This window comes from Hoplias malabaricus, chromosome 10 (genome assembly GCF_029633855.1).
Source record: "Hoplias malabaricus isolate fHopMal1 chromosome 10, fHopMal1.hap1, whole genome shotgun sequence".
NCBI classification, from domain to species: Eukaryota; Metazoa; Chordata; class Actinopteri; order Characiformes; family Erythrinidae; genus Hoplias; species Hoplias malabaricus.
Genome location: NC_089809.1, coordinates 31477608 through 31503171, shown reverse-complemented (window position 1 = coordinate 31503171; position 25564 = coordinate 31477608). Strand labels below are relative to the sequence as shown.

The following is a 25564-nucleotide window of genomic DNA, read 5'->3' as shown; positions in this document are numbered from 1 at the left end:
TTATAAATGTTATTAAAAGATGGCTAGTTATTCATTGCTGCATTCTTAGCCATAATTTTTCAGCAGCCTTTGAACTAAGCACTGGAACATTGCTATAAGGATTTGGTTGTATTGTGCCAAAAAGTAGGTAAAATGCTTATCTTGAATTAATAGTACTGGAAAATGCCAATCAAAATTAACTCCCAAAAACAGTTCCACTGCTACACAGCCAGGTACTGAGGGCGTTTTTATACCCGTATAGTCGACGCTTGTCATTGGTTATGGTGAGCACATATCCCGTGTCACCTTTATGGGTTTTGTTGTTGTTTTTTAATTCATTCATGGTTTGTAACAACTGAACCTGTTCAGGGTCGCGGTTGGTCCGGAACCCAGATGGAAATTTAAACGTTGATTTAAAAAGGCTCATTTCTACTTTCCACTCACGAATGAAAATAAATACGACCGAAAATAGCTCCATCGTGGAATCACCTTTATAGAAACGGTCCCACTGCACCATCCTTCCTCCACGTATAAGAGCCGCCCACCGTCTTAACCAATCAGCGCCGCGCTCGGCTCCTCTCGACTGACGTCACAATCAGTGTTCCTGTCTGCTGGGAGTGTGTGAATGATGGCGGCGGTTCGGTTTCTCCTCAGGACTGTGGGCTCCTCTTCCTCTTGTTTGAACAACGGCTCAGCGGTCACTCTGCTTAGACTCTCCCCGAACTGTGCATCTGCTCCGAGGACTCAGAAGAGACATGTGGCTCACTTCACCTTCCAGCCCGACCCTGTCCCCGCTCAGTACGGTATGACTTCAATAAGAGTGTTTACAACCAAACAGTCTGAAAACCCAGTATGGATAGACGCATACCTCGATGTACACGAATCAGAATTTCACTTTTAAGCAGAGTACCTTATCACAGAGCCACAACCAACACAAGGAGAGGTGTTCCAGAGGGGTGACTCCTTTCAGGCTAAGGTTAAATCATCCTGCTAACTCAGAAATACTGTTATGTGGTAAACCCGTATAAACCTACTACAACTCCACACAAGCAAAAACAGTCTGTACAATAAATGTAGACCTAGTCCTAATACTTTCGCGCGCACACACGCAGTCTGATAAATCAGTATTGTAAGGCAAACATAGAACATAGGCAGACATAGAACTAACACTTGCACACTATCAAGACAGTTTCAACTCTGCATGGTCAGATAGACAAACCTGTATCTAACGCAGCTTCACCTGTTTACAGCTAAATACAGCCAGATAGTCCTGAACCTAACACTTTGACACTAACAATCAAACACTGTCTGATAACTCCATACAGAAAGACAGGGTCCTGGACCAAAATCTTCTGTAATGACTCCTCTTGTATGCTATTATAGGTACATGTAGCTAGATGTAACATTCATTAATTCATTGTCTGTAACCACTTATCCAGTTCAGGGTCATGGTGGGTCCGGAACCTACCAGGAATCATTGGGCAAGGCGGAAAAACACCCTGGAGGGGGCACCAGACCTTCGCAGGGTGACACACACTCACACCTTCACTCACGCCTATGGACACTTTTTTTAGTAGCCAATCCACCTACCAACATTTGTTTTTGGACCATGGGAGGAAACCAGAGCCCCCAGAGGAAACCCACGTGGACAGGTGGAGAACACACCGAACTGCTCACAGAGGGTCACCTGGAGCGGGACTCAAACCCCCAATCCGAGATCCCTGGAGCTGTGTGACAGCAACACTACCTGCGGCGCCACCATGCCGCCCTAAATGTAACACATTTTTTGTTAATTTAATGATATGCTTCCAACAACAATATTCAATGCAGTAAAGACAAACACAGACCTGGACCTAATGCAACTTCACACAACCAATCTTTCTGATTACTCGGTATGCTATGGTCAAACACATTTTCACTTCACTTAATTTAACTTGTCATTCAAGTAGGACAAAGGCCTGGACCTAATACACATTTGTTATGCTGTTTATAACTAAACACTCTCTGTAACTCAGGACAGTACAACCCAAAACACCTTCACTTAACTAACAATCTATTTACAACTAAAATCTCTCTGAAACTCTATAACACATAACACATACAAACCAAGCTAACACTATTTACAAACGGTGAAACGACTCGGTATTGTAGGAAAGACACAGACCTGGACCACCTTCAATTCACTAATGTTGTTTACATACAAACATTGTCTGAAAACTCAGTATGGTAGTACAGGCCTGGACTGGTATCAGCAGTTTGACTAACGTCAAATGTGTGAAATGTGCCTAACATTCCTCTTTTTTCCATCATTCTTCAGTTTTTTCACACATTGTTAGGCTTGGCTGTGTGAAATTGCATGTAGGTCTGAGTAATTACATGAGTGAGCCTGTCGTCCTGTGATGGACAGGTGTCCTGTCCAGGGTGGGTTCACGAATGATTCTGGATAGTCTCTGGATGCACTATGACCCTGCACAAAATGAAGAGGTTACAAAAGAACTAATGAATATTGTTGTTGTCTGTGTATAGGAGTTATTTGATTAATAAGAGAAACACCTTAAGTTTTAAACAGCAGTAAACAGAGACATTCGTTATTTCAAACTATCTTTAATGCTACAATGACATTTTAACAGAATGTAAATAATAATAATAATAATAATACAATAACACAAGCCATATTTTCCAACAAATTAGAATTAGTATAAATATATAATATATAAAGTACCCTGTATCCAAAGGTTTGTAGATGCCTCTTATTAGTGAATGGTGCATTGCATTCTCTGAAGTGATGGAGCACAATCCAGTGGCTTAGATGAACTGAACTGGCATTTGTGAGCCAACTCTACCCATCTAATATCAGTTTGTGACCTAAATGATGCTCTTGTGACAGAATCTGTTGAATGCAATCAAATCCTGACAGGAATGTTAAAACCACATTTTCAAAAGCCTTTGGAGAACAAAATCAGCTATTAATGGAGCAAAAGGGACAAACTAAATAATAACCATAATGTTTCTAGACATTTTGGACTTTGGAAGGTTGCCACTTGGCATGAATACAAACAGAAACCCCCCGACCATTGAGTCTTATTTTGGTTTTGTTGACATTTTTGGCTTAATGTGTCACTGCATTTATCCATTTCATTCATCCATTGGTCTGTCCATTTATCCATCCATTAATTTATTAATTCATCCATTTCCTGTAAACACTTTATTATCCAGTTTAGGGTTCCACTGGGTCCAGATCTTAGCCTGAAGCACTGGTACACACCCTGGATGTGGCACCAGGGAACCACACACACACACACACACACACACACACACACACACAAACCTATGGACACTTTGAATAGCCAGTCCACCTACCTGCATGTGTTGTTTGCACTTTGGGTGGAAACTGAAGCACCCAGCGAAAACCCACACAGACACTGAGAGAACACTCTAAACTCCTCACAGTTACTCGAGGCAGAGCTCAAACCCACAACTCCAGGATCCTTGAGCTTGTGAGAGCAACACTCCCTGCTGTGCTGCCCACTTCATGCACCACTGTCTTAGTATTAAACTTTTACTATTACTCAATTTTTAATACTTGTTTACATTTGTCAATATGGTAATGGATTTTATATTCATTCTCTCTAGGCCCCACAACAAAGATGAACTTGTTCCAGTCTGTAACAAGTGCCTTAGACAACACGCTTGCAAATGATCCCACAGCAGGTATGAAAGACGGTGTCTGTTTTTCTTTTCTTATAAAATATTTCTGAAGGCACTGCTACAGGATTGTGATTATTACTGCTCCCAGAAATCCATTAAAAAATTGAGATTAGTGTTACATTTTGAAGTGCAAAAGGTCACTACACATCCTTAGTGTTTTTGGTTTTTATGGGGAAAAAATAAGCATTTATGAGAACTCTGGCAAACATAGCTTTTAGAGGAGCTGTCTGAAAGGAAATTTGAAAGCATGGCTGTTTGCACTTGAAATCCAGGCAGCTTCTCTCAAAAATTGTAGCAACCACTTTTGTGTTATTTCTGCTTCCTTTGCTGTTATAAAAATACAAAGGAATATTTTACACATGATATAGCTTGTACATTGACATTTGTTTCTGTTCAAAGTAATTTTTGGGGAGGATGTGGCCTTCGGAGGAGTATTCCGATGCACTGTTGGCCTCCGGGACAAATATGGTAAGTTTGCCTCTCTTTTTAAAATTTGCTTGCATGCAATTGAAAGCCTCAGCTCAGTTTCATAGATGTTTTATGTACAAATTTCAGAGGGTGACGTATTATAACTCTTTTCTACAAGTTAACACCATCCTTTCCTTTTAAATGATAATGAGACACTGTTCACACCAACGTCAAGTTACAGTTTTTGCTGTTTAATAATTTTTGTATTGTTTCTCTGTTTTTTGGGGATTACTTCTCTTATGCCTCATTCTGTTTTTTTTTATATTTATTCAATAATTAATCCATAAATTCTTTCAATTATTGGTTTAACCCCATCATTATGTTCTCACATTACAGACCCATTCCAAAAAGAATATCATGGAAAAATTTATTAATTTCCATAATTCCATTCAAAAAGTTAAACTTTCATAGGTTGTAGATTCAGGGCCGACAATGTAAACGACTTCCAGTATTTATTTGTTTATTTTCACATAATTTGGGCTTCCAGCTCCAAAACCCATGAAAACAGGATTTCGAAAAATTGAAATACTGCGGAGAAATCAGCCCAAATTTTGCAGCACATGAATGTTTTAAACTGAGTGTGACACACTAATCATCTACTAAACTCAAATCACCTGCCCAGGTTTCCCCATGTGTCATTAAATTGCTTCAGTTTGGTTTTATTGTCTCAGTTCGGTTCAATATGGGGAAGACTGCAGACATAACTGTCCAGAAGACCATCATTGACACCCTCCATGGGATGGGTAAGCCACAAAAGATCATAGCTAAGGAGGCTGGCTGTTCAGAGTGCTGTGTCCAAGCATATCAATGGAAAGTCTAATGGAAGGACAAAATGTGGCAGGAGAAGATGCACCAGCAAAAGAGATGACAGTGGGCTTCAGCGGATTTTCAAAAAGAGAAAATTCAAGAATCTGGCAGAGATCCAGAAAGAGTGGAATGAGGCAGGAGTCACAGCTTCAAAAACCACCACATTCAGGCGCATCAGGGAGTTGGCTTTCTCTGGTCAAGCCACTTCTGAACCTCAGCCAACGTACGAAGCGTCTCAGCTGGGCCAAGGAGATAGGACAGTGGTCCAAGGTCCTCTTTTCCGATGAAAGTAGTGTCCCTTTCATTCAGGAATCAAGGTCCAAGTGTTTGGAGGAAGACTGGTGAGGAACAGAACCCAAAATGCTTGAAGTCCAGTGTGAAATATCCAGTCAGTCATGATTTGGGATGCCATGTCTGGTGCAGGTGTTGGTAAACTCTGCTTTCTTAAATCCAAGGTCACCGCAACAGTTTACCAGAATGTTTTAGAGGACTGCATGATTCCTTCTGCTGAGGATCTGTACGGAGATGCTGATTTCATCTTCCAGCAGGACCTGGCTCCTGCCCATGCCGCTAGAAGCACCAAAGCCTGGTTTGATGCACCTGCCATCACAGTGGTTGACTGGCCAGCCAACTCACCGGACCTAAACACCATTGAGAATCTATGGGGTATTCTCAATAGGAAAATGATGGCCACCAGACCCAACCACAAAGAAGAGCTGACAGCAAGCATCAAGGAAATCTGGGCTTCCATAACTCCTAGGCAATGCCACAGGCTGATTTCCTCAATGCCACATCACATCGAGGCAGTGAAAGCAAAGGGATTCCCAACCAAGTATTGAAGATTGACATATCATTTTGAAAATACCTTATTTTGATTGATTTGATGTGATCCTAATTTCTTTTTTTTTCAGCAAAACCTGAGAAGTAGTTTGGGCTGATTTTTCCACAGTATTCTAATTTTTTGAAATCCTGTTTTCATGGGTTTTGAAATCAACTTTTCCATGATATTCTAATTTTTTGGAATGGGTCTGTAATTAAGTCCAGTGCGGTAGGTAGAGATAATTGAATGGGGATGAAACAAAACAGATAAGTCACCAACTGACATCATAAGGGGTGACTTATCTGAAGAGCTTGTTCAAATCTGTGTTTTTTAACAGACCACAATAAAAAATGATTTTGTCCTTTCCAAATTTATTGGTTTGTAGGCACTTTAGGCACCTAAACACTTGTGAAACCATGTGTTTTTCAAAATGTGTTTCCTTTAACACAAGATGGCAGCACCTTCATGCTGTTGAGTATCATAAGATCCATCCTCCCACTAATACTGATTCAACTTTTGATGATAAACATGTCTCTCGTTATCTAAAACTGGAATTTTAATTTTCTTTTATAAATATTTCTATTTTAGACACTGACCATGTATAGAACTCCAATACATTTTATAGATGTGTATGTATGTTTAAAAAAAATAAAAATATATATAAAAGACATTATGAATTTGCAATATCATGTTGGTATTATGTTCAAATGTCTACTTCTCACTTTAGATATTAATAGCCATTTGATATTTTCTGCTTGCTTCCATTAACATGATTATATTCACATTGCTGGACAAACATGAGGTGATTCATGGATTGCTTAGCAACTTGTAGTTAAAATAAACACAAGTTAGGTACTCTGTGACTCCCTCTTCATCTCTCTCTCTCTCTCTCTCTCTCTCTGCTTTTTGTTTTCATTGACGTCAGAGGTGTTGACCTTTTGCAGGGAATCATTATTTTCCATGCCATCTTGTTAGACAGAAGAGATGGCACATCAATGGCTACCTGCACGAGTGACGCACATAGATGTGCACACACATACACACTCACACTTTGCTGAGCATTACTTAGTGCCACTGCTGTCCACCTGAAATCCACATTTTCAGCTGTGATTTCTCCACAAGCCAATCCATTTAAAATTATTCTCTCTGTGAAATCGATTGTAAACGCCAGCCAGGAACCATTGCATTATCTCTGAAATCACCATATTGGTAAATGGAATCTTGTGCTCAATGGTTAGTATAATTTCCAGCCAAAGCAGGAAGATTGATTTACAGGCCTGTGTTAATGGAGACATGGCATTTGGAGTGGACTGGAATTCTGAAAAATCAACCAGATTAAATTTTCTTCCATCCTTCATCAACATTTAACTTCTTTTCCTTTGTATAATGACCAATTTAAAGGAATACAATGTAAGAATTGCCTTTTTTTGGTCTCCTGAGCACCCCCTACCTGCTGCTGAGTGTAATTCACATTTACAGGATTGTTGTGAAATCAAGTCTCTCAAACATCTCTCTCTCTCTCTCTCCCTCCTTTGCTCGCTCACTAACTCAAATATAACCAGCTCGCTCTCTCTCTCTCTCTCTCTCTCTCTCATTCACAGATAAGCACACACGTCTCTCACTTTTACTCACTCACTCATCGAGTGATGTTTACACAAGTAGCAAACGGCTCTGGGGCTCCAGCTGATTTTGAGCTGGGGGAATGGGTACATGACAAAACCCATATATCGCTCATAATACACACTGGACCATGTTATTGCAACCATAAAGTGCAACTTTGTTGGTACACTAGCTATTATAACCATAGCAACTGAAAGTAAACACATATTACCAGAATGTCCAATGCTAAAAACCGAGCTAATCCGGCTAATGTAAGCAGGCACCCTCGTTCATCAGTAACTCTCAAAACCGGATTATAATACTGTCCTCAACAAAGCTTGGCTTCCACTGACACAAAGTGTAACTTCAGTCATTTAATCCACATAGCAACCGGCAAAAAGCACTTATTACCAGAATCGATGTGTAACGTGAAAAAGTGAGCTAATCTGGCTAAAATTAGCAGCTGCAAACCCTGGCTCACTACTCAGTAACTCTTAAAAATGAATTATAACACTTTCGTCAGCAAAACTATCACTTCTATCACCAAAACTATCACTATCACCAACCCTGCAACACATGAAAAATGGCAACAAATACTTACTGCTCCAACTTGTGTCCTCATGTCTGTTTTAGCTCACGCTACTGTGTAAATTCAGTCCAGTATTAACTTATGTATGGCAGCTCATTAATTCTCATTCTCTCTCACTCTCTCTGACATATAATGTCCATACTGGTAATACAGAGCTAGATTTTTTTTTTAGCTAGGCATCTGCCCGCCTGTGAGCTATGTGTTGTTAATCGTTAACCATTTCTCGCGAGAGACCTCCACCCCTTGATTCAGAAGTTGCTTAGTGCAGTAAACCAGAAGAGGACCCAGCGTAGCTGCAACAGAGGCTCTGTTCCCCCCATTACAGCTCCGTGAAACATTACAATAATTTTTTAGAAGCTGTAATTTTAAGGTAGAAATACTGCATAGTGTTCCTTTAAGGTATCCGTCATGTCAAATATTCCTATAAATAATATTTGAATGATATGTAGGACAAAGGTTTCAGATGTTTAATGAAGAAGACTAGAATAGAGAAATGGTTTACCAGGTAGCTTGAATAATTACAATATCTAGCCATAACTGTAGTCTGATTCATGAGCATTTTTGATGGATTATGAGGTAGAAGGGGAGAATATTAATGTGGTTTAAAAAAAAACTCAGGTGCATTTTGTTAAATAATTTGACCTGTCTTATGTCTCTTCTGTGGCATACTAGCACCTATTTTACATGTAAAGAAAACACATTTAGACAAGTGGTACCATCAGCTATTATTAACTCCTGAGGTTTTCTCTCTTGTTTTTTTTCACCAGGAAAAGACCGTGTGTTTAATACTCCTTTGTGTGAGCAAGGCATTGTAGGATTTGGAATCGGTGTAGCTGTCACAGGGGCAACTGCCATCGCAGAGATTCAGTTTGCTGATTATATCTTCCCAGCTTTTGATCAAGTGAGTATACTGTGTTTGAAAAGCGCTTTGTAAAGGAAGGCTTTCATTTTTATTTAATGTTTTATGACATTTACTGAAACAAGGTCAAACTTGTTTGTATTACAGAAGCTTTCAGTTTTATTTAATGTACACATTTATGAGCAAATTCATTCTAAACAGTTAGAAGGTTGCATTCTTGTAGGTAGAAGTGCTATATTAATGTTTAACTTTCAGAATTTATGATAATCTATAACATAAATGGGGGCAGCCTTGATGTTAGAGAAGCAAGTGCCCTTGAGCAAGGCCCCTAACCCCCAAACTGCTTCCCCGGCTGCTGAGGTGATTGGCAGCCCCCTGCTCTTGTTATGTGTGTGTTCACTGCCCCTAGTGTGTGATGAATTGCTCACTTGTGTGTTTGTGTGTTCACTAACACAGATGGAATAAATGCAGAGAAGCAATTTCCCTAAGAGTATAAATAAAGATGTTTCTTCTTCTTCTTCTATTAAGCCTCTACTGATTGAAGATTACCAACTCATACAAAACTCAACGAAATAATTTTTCTCTAGAAATGCAGTGCCAGAAACCTAGAAATAGTTTACCTTGTAAAGATAAATGTGCCGTTAGCTGGCAGCCTTGCAGGGATAACACAGGGATTGTGCTGCCTGGTGCTGAGCCCTGCACGTCTTCTCCTCACTGAAGATGAATGAGGTTTTGCACCTTCGTCAAGGCAACAGAGAATATCAAATGTGATAATGGGTGAATATTTTACCATAGTGAATCTTGCTGCCTGAGTGATAGCAAAGACTGAGTTCTGTCAAGAAGGAAAAAGGTGCCACACAGGAGACTGGAACAGTGTCATTTTGAAAAGTATAGGCATTATTGTTGTCCATTGTTTTTTTTCTTTTATTTACTGAATGGACCTTTGATAATTATTTTCCTCTGAATCAAAAGTTGCTTTATACCCAAAATTTTATTGTAAGAAATGTATGTTTAAACCCAAGTTAGTGTAATTTCAGCTTCTGAGCCAATTCTTTATACATAATAAATCTCTTTTTTTAAAAGAAAGAAAAAACAATTTATGGTTTATGGGGTTCAGCCATCCTAACAGGCAAATGCTTGTACTGATAGTTTCAATTAGAGGTGGGCGATACCAGGAAATTTGGTATCGATCCGATACCAAGTAAATACAGGGCCAGTATCGCTGATATCAATACAGATACCGCTACTCTTTGCCATGTGACGGTGCAACAGCAAAAGATGGGGTACGTGACAGTAGACGGGGCACCCGGGGGGGTGGGGGGCGCGCTGCTCTGCGCTACTCTTCGCTGAGTCACACACAGACAGAAAGTACAGTTTGAATCCGTGTGAGCAGCAGCGGGAGAGAAAAAAAAGCTTGAGTATCGAACTTTTTATGCAAGTATTGTTCAATACCGGCGTTGGTATCTATATTTTGATCGATCCGCCCACCTCTAGTTTCAATCAAATGTACTACTAAACAATATTCCTAAAGATGTTAATAATAATATTTTCTTACTAATGCTCCTTTTCAAGATTGTAAATGAAGCTGCCAAGTACAGATACCGTTCAGGTAACCTTTTCGACTGTGGAAACCTCACCATCCGTGCACCGTGGGGATGTGTGGGGCACGGCTCTCTCTACCACTCGCAGAGTCCAGAAGCCTTCTTTGTTCACTGCCCGGGCATTAAGGTAAGCTTTAAAAAAAACATGGAATAGAAAAGCTGCTCATTATAGTTCTGCTTCCGTGAGCTGTCCCACTAATGTCTTTTCTAAAGTAAACACTTCTAACCTCATATAATATAAAGGAGAGATTTATCAAAGCGGCCATGGGTCTGCAAATAATGGAAAATGGGATGTGAAACAGGAAGTGGAAACGAATTGGGAAATTGGGGCTGCAATTGAAGGCCAAAGCTGTGGTTAATTCTTAGCCACATTAGACCTAACTTTGCCTCACTGGAATTAATGTAAACAGGCTTGTATGCACACCAAGGACTTTTTTGACATTAGAGTGGTAGCTGTTAGGCTATGGCACGTCTGGAAAGTCTTAACCAGGGAGTGAATAGCAGCTTTGGAATTCCATTGATTTGGAAAATCAAGCCACCATAACAAAGATTATTTTTATTGCTGTGTAAAGTATCCAGTTTGATTGTTTGCTTTTAATATCTGTTTTTGAAAATGCATGTTCAGACTTACAAATTTTATCTGTTGTTTGTGAAGTATTATAAAGCACTCTTTGTAACTATGAGCCTCCAGAAAACCATATGTTCCTGAGAATACAGTCACACAAAGTTAAGGATGTGCTGAATGTGGATCAATATTAGGCTCTATAACCTGTTTTGAGCCAGTTTTTAGGCATTATTTGACAGATAATATAATTACAGCCTGGCATTTAATGACTGTCCTCCACTGATTCCGAGAGTTTAAAATGTCAGCACTTTTGTTAGTTCTTAAATATCAAACTGGTCTCTTTTTATTGTGTGGGTTTTTTTTCCCTTCCCCCCAAGAGGTTAACTCTGACTTGTGTTAAATTTGTTTGCATACTAAATTTGTTAATACATTTATATTTATCTTGTTTCACTCTGCATTTCTTCATATCACAAAAACAAATGTGGCATTAAATGTATCGTCTATCGAACTACAGTTCTCTCTGATTTGTTTATGTTCAGAAGCTTCACACCTTTGAAAGTGGTGTGGTTATGGGGAACAATGATGGTTTGATCTTGGCTAAAGTTAAACTTCTCTGTAAGTTTGAATTACCACAGAAAATTCTTAATCACTTTTTCAGCGCTTACTTTTGTGCAGGAAGCGCTCACTAGGATTTAGAATGTGTTCCTACTAGGGATGTCCCAATCTGAGATTGGTAGTAGAGCCTATCACAGCATTATTATTTTATTTACTTTTTTAATCTGTATCAGTCTTATTGAGCTCGATCCTCCATATCCACTAGGCGACAAAGTCACACTCCCTCCTCCTTGAGCCAGTCGTGACCAAAGAGAATATTCCCTTCAGCACTGGTGTTTCTAAAATGTAGCACTTGGTAAATGTTGTTGTGATCTGATTCTGTTGGCAACAGTAGTTGAGCGTCATCATGTCTCAATTTCCTACATCCGGCATTTCACATTAAAAGAGTTTTCATAAAAGTCTGAAGTGGCAGCAGTAACTCTGCTGAACTGAGCGGAAGTGTGGTTTTTTGTTGTGACTGTGAATATTAAGCTACTCAAGCACTAAAGTGTTACTGGGATTTTATTACTAATTTTTAAACGTTACATTTTTACTACAGCAATGCTGCTGGTGAAATACATGTGAGCGGTTTGTGAAGACACCCATTTTTTGCTATGTTAAAAAAAAACAGTACTATGTAGGAAAATTTAAATATTGGATCAGAATTCTATCTGTAGATTCTAAATGCTAGGATCAGGGGGGAAAAATCATGATCAGATCAGTTCTACCTAAATAATTTAAAATAGCAAAACTAAGTCACTTTTACCCACCTATATAACAGGAATAAAGCAATATGTTCAACATTTGGAGGGCTCTTGGTCATGTTAGAGAAACATGACAGAGAGGGAGGGAAAGCCTAGCCTGTCTGACTGAGACTTTTTTTATTTCAATTTCTTTTCATTTATTTATTTATTTTCCCCCCTTTTACTTATTTAGTGACACTAGGGTTTAGTAAGCACATTAGATCTGTTTCCAGTGTGAAAACACACTGGAGAGCTAACAAATGGTGAGCCAAGATAATCACTTCTTTGTCAGTCTAACATCTAATTTTTTTCACAGGTTGTTGTGCCTAGAGGTCCAATCCAGGCCAAAGGACTGCTTTTGTCCTGCATCGCTGATAAGAACCCATGTATCTTCTTTGAGCCCAAGATCCTGTACAGAGCAGCAGGTTGGTTCTCAAAAGCTTTAAGCATTCTATGTCCATACAGCACAATGATCATTCAGGGTTTAAACTGAATAGACACTTGGGCTACTTTACCTCCTTTTATTTCCATGATTTAAGTTTTAAATTTAGAACCTCATATACAGAATAAAATATTAATAATAATAAAAAAGAAAAGCACCTATTGTTGGGGTTAACAGTGTATTTACATGGGTGCTCGGGGTAATGTCAGTCATGCTCTACATATTCTGATTCACACGTTTCTTTTAAGACAAATTTAAAAACTTTCAAGCAGATAAATTATTGTATTTCGGAGCAAAAGTACATATTCAATAGGTCTTGTCCAGAGTAACCACAACCTCCCCAAACACACAGATGTGATATAACAAGGTTTTTATTTGCATGATAGAACAGGCAAATGTATGTACATTTTGATCCTGATCATGTGCTATAGCACTCCTGTAGTACTTCTGTGACAGAAAGAGGGTTTTCTGTGAGAGAATCTGAAGTCATCTTACATGGTAAGAATGTTTTTAAAGGTTACATTTTAGAGGACTCGTGCTAAGAACAGACATGGTATGTTTAGTGTGATATTTCTAGAGAAGAGTGTCTGTCAGGTTCTTCCACCTCTTTATACATTCTGTGATGTCCATACCAATTTTTGTGGAAATCTTTTACAATGAACTTTCTGCCATCTGGCAGTATTTGTAGTTTGGCGAACAGGAGTTCTCCTGTTCAGACTTTTCCAGACATATTTTTTTATTTAATGTTTCCTAAGCTTGATCCATGTTTGTCCAACTGCAGACCAATAACTGTTGTTGTAGTCTGCATCTCTCACAACCTCTGGGGAGGTGCGCATCAGACCATGGCATAAGGTGTGGACGCAAAGCATTGAGTGATTTTTAACTCAAGTGTTAGTGATTGGCACATATTTAAACAAATATTACTCACTCAGACGTAACATACATAGTCCCCAGGCCGTGATTGGTTACCAGCTGAACTGTTTTGGGGGGATGGGTAAGTCAGACAATTAGAAATCAGAAGTCTGAAATGCTTATTGCCTTGCAGAAGTGCAAAGGCAAGTGGACTTGATTCAATCATCATGATGATGAATAATAATAATAAGATGACATTAAAAGATTCTGTCATTTATTTTAAGATGTTGGACACACATTGTAAGGGATGTGTTGTATTGCTTCAAATAGGGCATGAATGATAGGTTATTCCAAGCACAAACACATACCTATTAAACTCAAAAATGGGGTGCGGGTGGGATTTTCTTTTGAAGTTGGATATAAAAGCCTGAATATGAGTGAATATTTTGTATTAGTACAAACCATTTGAAAAATGAGCCTAAACTTGAATCTCTTTAGAGACTTTAAGCCTCCTGAGCTTTTGGGCATTTTTATAATCTTCTACTTCAAGTATGTCATATTGCTGTAATCTTTCATCTGAATTTTATACACATTAAAGCTCAAAAACCTTGTCTGCAGTGGCATTATCATTTCCTGCATTGCAGTTTTTAATTTAGGGGACTATATAAAGTGGAACAATCATGGATGTGCCACGTGCCTATCTGGTCTACAGATTGTTTTCTCTATTGACAGGCCAGATAGATGAGTAACTGGAGTGATCAGTGTTGCATAATATACAGAGTAACGGTTCATTTTAGTTTTCTAGTTGTTGTGGAACAATAGTAGAGCCATTGGTGTATTGTAGATGTTTCTGATAATGATGTGGTTTTATTAGTGTGGTGCGGTGAGATAGGTAACACACCATACACAATACTTTGGGGCTCTTTATTTGCTTGTCACTTAAACAAAAAGTAACGTTCTTGTTTTGCTTGCTTATTTTCTTTATAATTACTATATTTAAGTACAGTTGAGTATTTATCACAACCTCATAGAGCACACTTTAACTTGAAAAATACAGTACAAATAATTAGAGTGCAAAATGACTGGCAAAATAAATACGGCAATGATTTACGACTGTAAAACAAAGAAATACAAAACTGTGAAAAAATCCCAAACCATAGAGCCTCAAATAAATGTACAGAGGAAACAAAACAGACACTCACATCTTGGCTATCTCAGAGCCTTTTCCCCAGTTGAACTGCTCACAACTGCTTACACATAGCCCTACATTTAACAGGAGATTTACATTGTTGTTATCAAGGTTACATAGTTATTACAGTTGTCCTCAATAACATTTAAGACCTCCGAAATGGGAGCGCTAGCCGAATATTCTCTCTTGTACTCCAAACCATATATGAAAATAACTAATTCACAAATGTGCAAATATGGTCACTTCTACATAACAGGAACAATGTTTAACCAGTCTGCACACAGATAATGCATCAGTTTTTAAGGATGAAATAATTACCACTGGATTCCTCTCGCAGAGCTATTTCTCCCTCACCATACACTCTGTGCAACCATGCGCTCTGACAACAACCTCTCGCGAGAGATGCACAAATCATGCGATAAGTCGGGTCTCTTAAAGGGCCAGTGTCTGTTTAAACATAATTTACATGCACTGACAGAAATAATTCCGGTAACCTGTTGGTGTTCATGTTGCCAAATTAAGACACTCTGGAAAAATAATTATTTTATTTTCCACCCGGCTACATTCTCCCCTGCAACACGTCAGTGTCCTCAATGACTGCATACTAGTTTTAAATAGACATCCTGGCTTCTTGCAATGCTTTCTCAAACAAAGCCGTGCCCAGGTTTGTCAAAACTTGGGAAAGCATATCTGTACCCACAGCAACTGCATTACATGTAGATTTGGGTAAATGATAAGGATTAGTGTGGACCCCAGCATTAACCCGCTTGCTCCTTCTTATGGCAGGAACAGGAGTACTAGTTTCTAAACCTAAAACATGAGAATCACTGGCTACTGGATCAGCCTCCCATACACTGGTAACCTCAGTGTCAGCAACAGAACTTGTACCCTCCCTTTCAGCCTCAACAATCACTTTTGATGTGGGAGGAGGATTAGGTATGTTGACCTCTTCAACTACCACCAAGTCCCTATCTGAAAAAACAGATAGCGATTCAGAGTTTGGCGCAACAGCCAAATTGTCTCCTTTGTTAGCCCTAGGCGTGGGAACTGGAGTTTTGCATGGACGCAGTTCTGTCCTATGTACTCGTTTAATTGGGCCACTCTCCACAGGTTCTACAGTATATGTAGTACCCTGAATATCAACTACCCTATACAGATTAGGACTCCAAGCATCTTGGATCTTATTTCTGCCCGGGGGTCTGTGACGAAGGTACACCACTTGCCCTACATCAATGGGGGGACAAAACACTCTCTCATTTTGCAAAGAGATCCTCTCGGCCGCTTTCTGCTCTGAGTATTCTTTTGCCCGTTCATGCGCCACCCTAAGTCTCTCCTGATGCACAGCAAGCCAGTCCTTCCTACTGTCTATGCAGTCTTCACGAGCCAAAAGTGCATCCACAGGCAAATGTGGCTGCACTCCAAAAAGCAAATAATAAGGTGAATACCCTGTGGTAGAATGTGGTGTCACATTGTATGCATAAACCAATTCAGGCAGATACTCAGGCCAACGTTTTTTCTTTTCTGGAGGGAGGGTGCGAAGCAAGTCATGTAAAGTTCGATTATATCTCTCACACTGTGCATTTCCCTGAGGCCTATAAGGAGTGGTTCGTGACTTTTTAACCCCATACAACTTACACAACTCGGCCACGATTTCACTTTCAAAATTTCGACCTTGGTCGGAGTGAATTCTCTCTGGAATTCCATATTTCATAAACCACTCTTTAAGTAGCACTTTTGCAGTAGTATCTGCTTTTTGGTCCTTAGTGGCAAATGCCTGCGTGAATTTACTGAAAATGTCCGTAACCACCAGGACATTTTCACGGCCATCAGAAGCTGGTTCCAACACAGTGAAATCCACTGCCACTACCTCAAGAGGCCTAGAGGCCAAAAAGGCCTTTACAGGAGCCTGGATCTTTGGCTGCGGCATTTTGGTGAGAATGCACCTCTGACACCCTTTCACCCATACCTCAACATCTTCAGACATCCCCACCCAGAAACAACGTTGCCTCAATAAGCTCAGTGTTCGCTCAATACCTTGGTGCCCCATCTGATCATGCACACATTCTAACACCTGGTCTCTCAAATAACCAGGTATGAGCAACTGCCAACATTCCCCATGATGAGGGTCATCTATAACCCGGTACAGCAACTCATTCCTCTCTCGAATGTATTTCCACTGCTTTAGGATCCTCCTGACCTCTCTACTCAACCCTAGTCGCTCCCTATGACTAGGCTTCTCACTTCTTTCCCAAAAACCCCTAAACCTCTCGAGCGAAGGGTCAGATTTCTGAAACTCTAACAACTGTTTAACTGAATAACCAGGAAGTGCAGGTGTGCAGCCCTGTGTATCACTCGTTTCAATAAACTCTGGTCCACAAGCACGTATCTGTCGTATTCTACAACACTCAATCCCAGCTGAAGTGAGCTCTGGATCTAGAGAAGTTCCTTGCCTTACAAAGTTACAGATAGCCACACCACCACGTAAATCTTCATCAGGATCCCCATCAAGATCCGTTTCAGGCTCCCCTGCAAAATCCTGTCGGGAGAGAGCAACAGCAGCAATATTACTGTACCCAGGTCGATACTTCACTTCAAAATCAAAAACAGACAACTGTGCTAGCCACCTCTGTTCTATAGCTCCTAATTTAGCTGTATGAAGGTGACAGAGAGGATTATTGTCAGTGAGAACCACAAACTTTGAGCCCAGCAAGTAACCCCTAAACTTTTCAGCTATGGCCCATTTCAAGGCCAGAAGCTCAAGCTTCATACTGCTGTAGTTGCGGTCATTTTTCTCAGCGTTACGGAGCCGTCGGCTGGCATAGGCGATAACCCTTTTTGTGTTATCTTGCTGCTGATACAGTATAGCACCAAGGCCTTTTTGGCTGGCGTCAGTCTCCAGAATAAAAGGACGTGTAAAGTCTGCAAACCCCAACACAGGAGCGGTGGTGAGTTTCTCTTTCAATTGCTCAAACACATCCTGACACTCGTCATTCCACAATGAACGCAACATCACATTTGACTTGGAACATCTTGCATTCCTTATACAGGAATTTACCAAATCATGTAAGGGACCCGCCACTTTCGAAAATCCTTGAATAAATCGCCTGTAGTAGCTACAAAACCCTAGGAATGACTGCAATTCCTTGACCGTCTGAGGAACCTCCCAATTTTTCACAGCCGCTACCTTACTTGGGTCCGTCCCAACACCATTTGCTGACACCTGATGGCCAAGGAAACACACCTCAGGCTGAAGGAAACTGCATTTTTGTAATTTCAACTTCAAACCAGTTTCCTGCAGTCGCTTAAACACAACTTCAAGCCTCTCTAGGTGTTCCACGAAGGTCCGAGAGAAAACTAAAATGTCATCTAGGTAGACCAGTATTATCTGGAATATCAAGTCACTCATTGTAGCTTGCATTAATCTTTGAAAAGTTGCTGGCCCATTGCAAACCCCAAATGGCATCCTCAAAAATTGGTATAACCCAAAGGGTGTAATGAATGCAGTTTTGTGCCTGTCCCTCTCATGCATAGCTACCTGGTGATACCCGCTTGCCAGGTCAATTGTTGAGAAGAATTTTGCACCCCTAAGAGCATCAAAACTCTCGTCAATTCTGGGCAAAGGAAAAGCGTCACGTTTGGTCTTGCAGTTAAGTCGCCTATAATCCACACACAGCCTGAGACTACCATCGGTTTTCCGTACAAGTACAATTGGTGAAGCATAGGCACTAACACTTTCCTGAATTACACCCTTTTTCAGCAGTTTGGATATGTGCTCTCGGACCTCTCCATATTGGGTGGGTGGTATACGTCTGTATGGCTGCGCTACGGGCACATCATCTGTCAAATGTATTTCATGTTGAACCTTGTCAGTGTAACCTAAATCTTCATCCTCTACCGCAAATATGCTGGAATATTTCTCAAGCAGTAAACGAAGCTGTCCCTGCTGCTCAGGAGTACCCCCCACTCTTACTTTATCTAGAACCGATGGGCAATCAGGCTGCTGCATTCCATTTACATCTAGTGTGACATGCTCAATGTCAGTGGAAATTCTTTGGAATGTTACTTCACATGACTCATCTGCTTGGACCTGTTCTACAGAAGACAGAATGCCTAGCCTAGTCCTAGACCGTAACCAAACGTCTTCTTGAGACATATTTATGACCTGTACAGGAAACAAATGGCTCTGGGATGGCACTAAAGTGGGCACTACAATAACTCCATCTGGTAAAAGGGAATTTGCTGGCTCTAAGAGTAACAAAATACCATCATCCTTCTCAGTTCTAAGCCTTCTAGCCATGACACTAGACACAGATGAAGCTGGCACATGAACCACCTCCTTGCCTGCTACCCGAGCGAAAGTAGCCTTGTCTGCCACATTTACAGTCTGCATCTGCTGAAAAGCTTGCCGCCAGTCAGAATCAAGTTTGCCATCAAGGGTGGTTTCAAATTCGGCCCGCACCATTTGCCTACATCTACTGATAATATTCATCCCAATAAGGCCTGGAACAGATGAGTTGTTCTGAGTGTCCTTCACTACAAGAAAACCACAATCTGACAGAGTTACCCCCATAGTTTCCACATCTAGTTCCAGATACCCAAGATATGGTATGTTTAAACCATTAGCTGCAGTGATTCTTAACCACCCAGATGTAGAATGTACATCTTTCTCTTCACCCGTCAAACAATCTCTGAAAAAACTCTCAGTAATTGTACTAACCTGGCTACCGGTATCCAATAAACAGGATGCTGGCACACCCCTGATCCTCAACTCTATGACTGGACATTTTCCCACTGCCCGCTCTAGTAGCCTGCACCGCGATGGACTGATTTTAGATGAGCCTACAGAATCCCCTCGCATTGCTTGGCTCATAGCAACCGAGGGCTTCCATTTCCCTGAGTGGTGATCTGCTCCAAAGGCTTTTTCACCTTCCCATCACGCCACTGTGTACATTTCTTTGCAATATGACCCACCCCATTGCACCTAAAGCATATGGGCTGTCCATCTTCTGTAAACTTTGGTGCAGTTCTAGGTCTGCTCTCAGTGCGGCAGACCCTCTGTGGGACCTCAGGTGTTGCTAGTTTCCTGACAGCTTTTGTAAGTTCAGAGATTGCTTGATCTTGTTCTGCTAGACGCCTCTCTTGTTGCGATACTACTTTAAGTATACCTTCTAAAGCAGTTGCATGCTCATCCTGAGTAGTGATGGCTGAGCAGTCTGCCTCGTCTGTGATTTCTGACTGTACTTGCCTGTGCCTAACCACTCGAGGGCCATAGGACTTGTCTTCCAGTGACCACAACATAGCCTCATTACGAACCTCAAGAAGACTTGACTCAGGTTTTTCTCTTACAAATTTTCTGAGTTCTCTCCTAAGAGACGTATCCCTCAATCCCTCAATGAACTGATCTCTGAGAATCGTTTTTTCATTGGGCAGTGCGGCGGGAGACTGTTTGGTGACTAATTTCAAGATTTGTGATAAAGCATGAGAGAATTCTCTGAGGTTTTCACCCTCTGCCTGTCTCCGTTGATAGAATATCTGGAAGAGCTGAGAAGCACTGCGCTTCTCCCCAAACGCATCCTGCAAGAAGTTGTAAATGTCACTGGGTTTGCTACGTTTATCACCCATACACAACCGTACTTCTTCTAAGGCTGGCCCTTTTAACAATGAAATTAAGAAATCAACCTGCTCATCTTGTGACTGCTCTCTGGCTCTGAGAACCCTTTCCACTTCTTCGATGAATTCTTCTACTGACCTCCCATCCTTGCTAAATTCCCCACAAAAACTCTGAATATGACGTTCTCTGGGAATATATATATATGAACGGGTAGAACCATGTCCAACCCCAGCCCTATGAGACAGAATTTCTTCTCGCCACTTACTAAGCTCTTGCAACTGATGTTGCATTTCTTCAAAGGTTTGCTCCTGTGGCCTGAGCTGACCTAGGGCTTCATCATCACCAGGTTCTTGCGACATTTTATTTGGCAGCTACTATATGCCCAGTTCACTGTGAGAGTCCTTGAGATTTTGCAATAGTAGATGTCAGTCCGTTGTTTCAGAGTCTTAAGGATACAGTTCTGTGACACTCCTCCAACAATGTACAGTCTTCAAAATTTTCTTGACACCAGAAACGCTGCAGCTGCTGATGTCACCACGGATGAGCTGATCCTCACCGGTAAGAAGCCACCCACCACGTCTGCTCACCTTGCCACCACAGCTGGATGCACTGCAAAAAGTCTTCACCACTGCCGTATTTATTTTAAACCATATAGTTATATCTCAGCAGTGCAAAACAAAAAGCAAACCTCACTCCTGGTACCAAAATTGTGGTGCGGTGAGATAGGTAACACACCATACACAATACTTTGGGGCTCTTTATTTGCTTGTCACTTAAACAAAAAGTAACGTTCTTGTTTTGCTTGCTTATTTTCTTTATAATTACTATATTTAAGTACAGTTGAGTATTTATCACAACCTCATAGAGCACACTTTAACTTGAAAAATACAGTACAAATAATTAGAGTGCAAAATGACTGGCAAAATAAATACGGCAATGATTTACGACTGTAAAACAAAGAAATACAAAACTGTGAAAAAATCCCAAACCATAGAGCCTCAAATAAATGTACAGAGGAAACAAAACAGACACTCACATCTTGGCTATCTCAGAGCCTTTTCCCCAGTTGAACTGCTCACAACTGCTTACACATAGCCCTACATTTAACAGGAGATTTACATTGTTGTTATCAAGGTTACATAGTTATTACAGTTGTCCTCAATAACATTTAAGACCTCCGAAATGGGAGCGCTAGCCGAATATTCTCTCTTGTACTCCAAACCATATATGAAAATAACTAATTCACAAATGTGCAAATATGGTCACTTCTACATAACAGGAACAATGTTTAACCAGTCTGCACACAGATAATGATGAAATAATTACCACTGGATTCCTCTCGCAGAGCTATTTCTCCCTCACCATACACTCTGTGCAACCATGCGCTCTGACAACAACCTCTCGCGAGAGATGCACAAATCATGCGATAAGTCGGGTCTCTTAAAGGGCCAGTGTCTGTTTAAACATAATTTACATGCACTGACAGAAATAATTCCGGTAACCTGTTGGTGTTCATGTTGCCAAATTAAGACACTCTGGAAAAATAATTATTTTATTTTCCACCCGGCTACATTAGTATCGACAGAAATATCACAAAAAATGTTATTTATATATTGATTTAAAGTCAACATCCTGATGATAGTGCACACTCTTAGAGAGCTATGCCACTGCTTGGCACAATTAAGAATTTTACATATCGCAGCAGTATAGTTTTACCTGGTACGTTTGAGTAAAAATACACTCATCATTAAAATAACAAAATTCACGTTAAATATGCCATTTAAAATGTTTTCAGGCATAAGTGTGTGCCTAACATGTTATGAGATAAATTACTTATTGTGAACAAAATAAGCTGCAAAATGTAATATCATATTATTTAAATAATAATGAGGCTGCCAGCTGGTGTTAAAGGGGCCATATTTTAGGGGAAAATATTGCACATCAATTTAGGAATCTGGAGTGCCTGCCAACCCACTAACTGTATAAGAAAACACAGACAAGTTTCCATTAAAGTAAAATTCAGTCAAGTCTATTATAAAATTAAAATATAAATATTAAATTTTATCTGCTGATGCTGAATTTTGAGCTTAAAAAATTAACCAATGTTGACCCAAAAAAGTTTTGTTTCTGACTCATCTTCTGAGGTGGAAAAAAGGAGTCAAATTAAGACTTTGTTTGCAAAATGCTTTTTGAGAATATCTACTTAATTTAAACATGCTGTGCATCTCTGTAAATGAGCTTTGGAATGATTTTAAAATTAATGCAACAGGAACCTAATTTTATAGTCAAAACATTTCCCTAGTTTAGAGCACTATTTTTCAATGAATGAAATTGAATTTCTGTACTGTCTTTAATTGCTAGGATATTTTTTCATCATTGATCTCGTGCTTAAGTGAATGTAGAATATTGGGGAGATTTCAGACAAAATATGTTTGGGAGAGAAAATGGTATTTTGTTTACACAAGACATGTCAGCCCTCAACACTTTCTTTTGTATGAGTGGATCACACTTCAAAAACCAAACCTACTCCTCCCCTTGCACATACTGTATGCTACAAATGTTACCTTTCAGCCATCAATTTTCTTAATCACAGCTATCATGAGTCGTTAAGGGTTTATACTTCAACTTGCAAGCTAAATTATCTTCACAGCGAAATGATATTTAATTACAGACTGTTTTCAACTCTTTTGTTTAAGCTTCTTTTTACCTTATTGGCTCATTTGATCTATTGTCCTTGTCTGGGCTTCTCTCTCTCTCTGGCTGTTGTGGAAATATGGATGAAATAAAATAATAAGAAGATGGCTCTCATATGGATGGCACTTGCACAATTTGTGAAAGCATGTCCAATTCCAGAAACAATTACTACACGTTTATAGTTGGGATTTATTCACATTTTAAAATATTTTCTTTTTCCTCTGAAGTGGGGATTGAGAGAGGATATGTAGAGATCATTGGCCAGTAAATGTTTATCTTATTCGTTATTAAACGTTTCCAGTGACATTTACATAATTTTAATTATATTTTGTTGTTTGTATTTTTGTGGATTTATATATATTATATACACAAAAATTTTAGTGGCCAGTTGCTTGCTATAAAAGGAATTTGGCTCTAGAGTACTAGTTGTGCTGTGGTTTTTATCCGTTTGACCACAGCTAGTGCCTTACCACAGGCTTAAATATTAAATTCGTACCCTATCTAATTAGTATCCATATTTACAAAACGATAGCACAAACTGCTGTGTGTAGTGCCAGAGTTTTGTTTTTTTTTTTAAATGAGTGAAAACGCAGTGGGGTTCTTTTGCTTTTGAAAGTGTCACAAAGCAAACATTAACTTCTGAGAAATAAGCTTAATGTGCCAGGCCTGTCTAATTCCTGGGCTGTATGTCAACGTCTAATCGTCATGATTTTGTTATAGAAACTCTTGAATATATATGTGGTTTTTCTGATTGGAAATGCTGAAACTTGTTCATGGTTGAGGTTTTCTTGCCTCAAGAAAAGGAAAGTGGCAGTCAACCAAACAGTTGTCTGGATATGGAGACTAGAGGTCATAAGACATCTTTGAGTGGTAATGCTTCTGCAGCCAGCAGCCAGCATTTTGATGCATAGCTTGATTTCTCTGGAGCTGTATTATACTGAGTAGAACTGCCATAATGTTGAACGTGACTCAGACAAAAGCTCATTTAATTCTGGGTTTGTCAGATGAAAATGAAGATAAATCTACTATGAGTACACTTCTATTCATATATTTTTTTAAGAATTAGGATTTCCCAAAATCACATTCTCCAAGTTTCTGGGAGTGTGGTCATTTATATATTTACATTTTTTAGTGTGTGGTTCAGGGGAGTGCTGTAGAGCCAGATTTAAATAGATCAGACTCCTGCATTTTTATAAATACATGATATACATCAGCGGTGTCAAACCAGATCCACGGAGAGCCGGTGTGGGTGCAGGTTTTCTTATTCCACCTGTTTTTGGATCTAATCAATAGACCTTGACTTTCAGAAGTGTGGGGCTTCTGCTTGACTTAAGAAAAACTGCACCCATACCTGCCTTTCGTGGATGTTGTTTGACACCTCTGATGTACATATTTGATTTCAACAAGAGTGAACTTGTATTTTCTTAAGTCATTATTTAAGCCATATAACTAAAACATAAAGGTTCTTTAAATAGGTTTACTGTCGCTTTTTTCTTTTGGAGGCCTTTGCTGTTTCAGACAAGATTGAAGGTAGCTTTGATATATGGCCTAGAGCAGGGCTGCCCAATTCTGTTTCTGGAGATCTACAACCCTGCAGAGTTTAACTCCAATTCTAATCAAAGACGCCTGATCCAAGTGAAGAAGGCCTTCAGGGACATTTGAATATTAGAGCATGGTGTATTGGATTTAAAATCTCCAGGGTGGTAGATCCCCAGGACCAGGAATGAGCAACACTGGCCTAGAGGTATATATCTAGTGACTGATGTTGTCCTGAAACCTATATTAATAAATAGATACATTGCTTTGATACTATATTGTCTTCTGGATGAAGGTTTCCAGTTGACATGCACTCTCATTATTGGACATTACAACTTGTGGTTTTGAATTATTCTCTTTGTCAAAGAAACTTCATTATTTTTTAACATAAATGCTCAGATATAAGAGAATGGGAGCTATGACACATTTGTTATGCCATGTTTTCTTAAAGCTGGTTTTCCTTCATGTGCCATTTGTTGTTTTCTTTGTGCAGTGGAGCAGGTTCCCACTGAACCATACCAAATCCCCCTATCACAGGCTGAGGTTGTGCAAGAGGGAAGTGACGTGACGCTGGTTGCCTGGGGAACACAGGTAGGCCACATGAGAGGCAGGATGAGGGTAAATGGGTTCACGCTCGTTGACTCAGCCACAGCAACACGTGTGGAGTTGTGCAGCAGGCAGAATGGACTCTAATTTAGACTCTGAGCTTTGTGACATTTCGAAGTAAAAAGCAGAACCATGGATTAAAACCAGGTTCTATCAAAGAGCTCAGCTTTCTTAGCAGGGGAGCGCCAAGGGATGCAGCCACTGGACGCGGCACTGACCTCACTCCCTGACCAACTGCATTCCCTTTCTCTGTGTGAGCAGACCTCGTCTGTTTGGCCGATTCTTTCTCCCTCTTATCTCCT

General features: G+C 39.9%; 1 protein-coding gene across 2 annotated transcripts in view; it reads left to right on the top strand.

Moving 5' to 3' along the window:
- The first annotated feature begins 551 nt into the window (after positions 1-551).
- bckdhb (branched chain keto acid dehydrogenase E1 subunit beta) overlaps positions 552-25564 on the top strand; it is a 58266-nt gene continuing 33253 nt past the window's right edge. For both annotated transcript variants that reach the window (XM_066683275.1, XM_066683277.1), the window contains exons 1-7: positions 552-782; positions 3613-3690; positions 4087-4155; positions 8738-8871; positions 10402-10557; positions 12649-12757; positions 25150-25247. In XM_066683275.1, coding sequence (XP_066539372.1) covers positions 605-782; positions 3613-3690; positions 4087-4155; positions 8738-8871; positions 10402-10557; positions 12649-12757; positions 25150-25247 — 822 coding nt within the window. In that variant the 5' untranslated portion in view covers positions 552-604. The remainder of the gene's footprint in view (positions 783-3612; positions 3691-4086; positions 4156-8737; positions 8872-10401; positions 10558-12648; positions 12758-25149; positions 25248-25564) is intronic.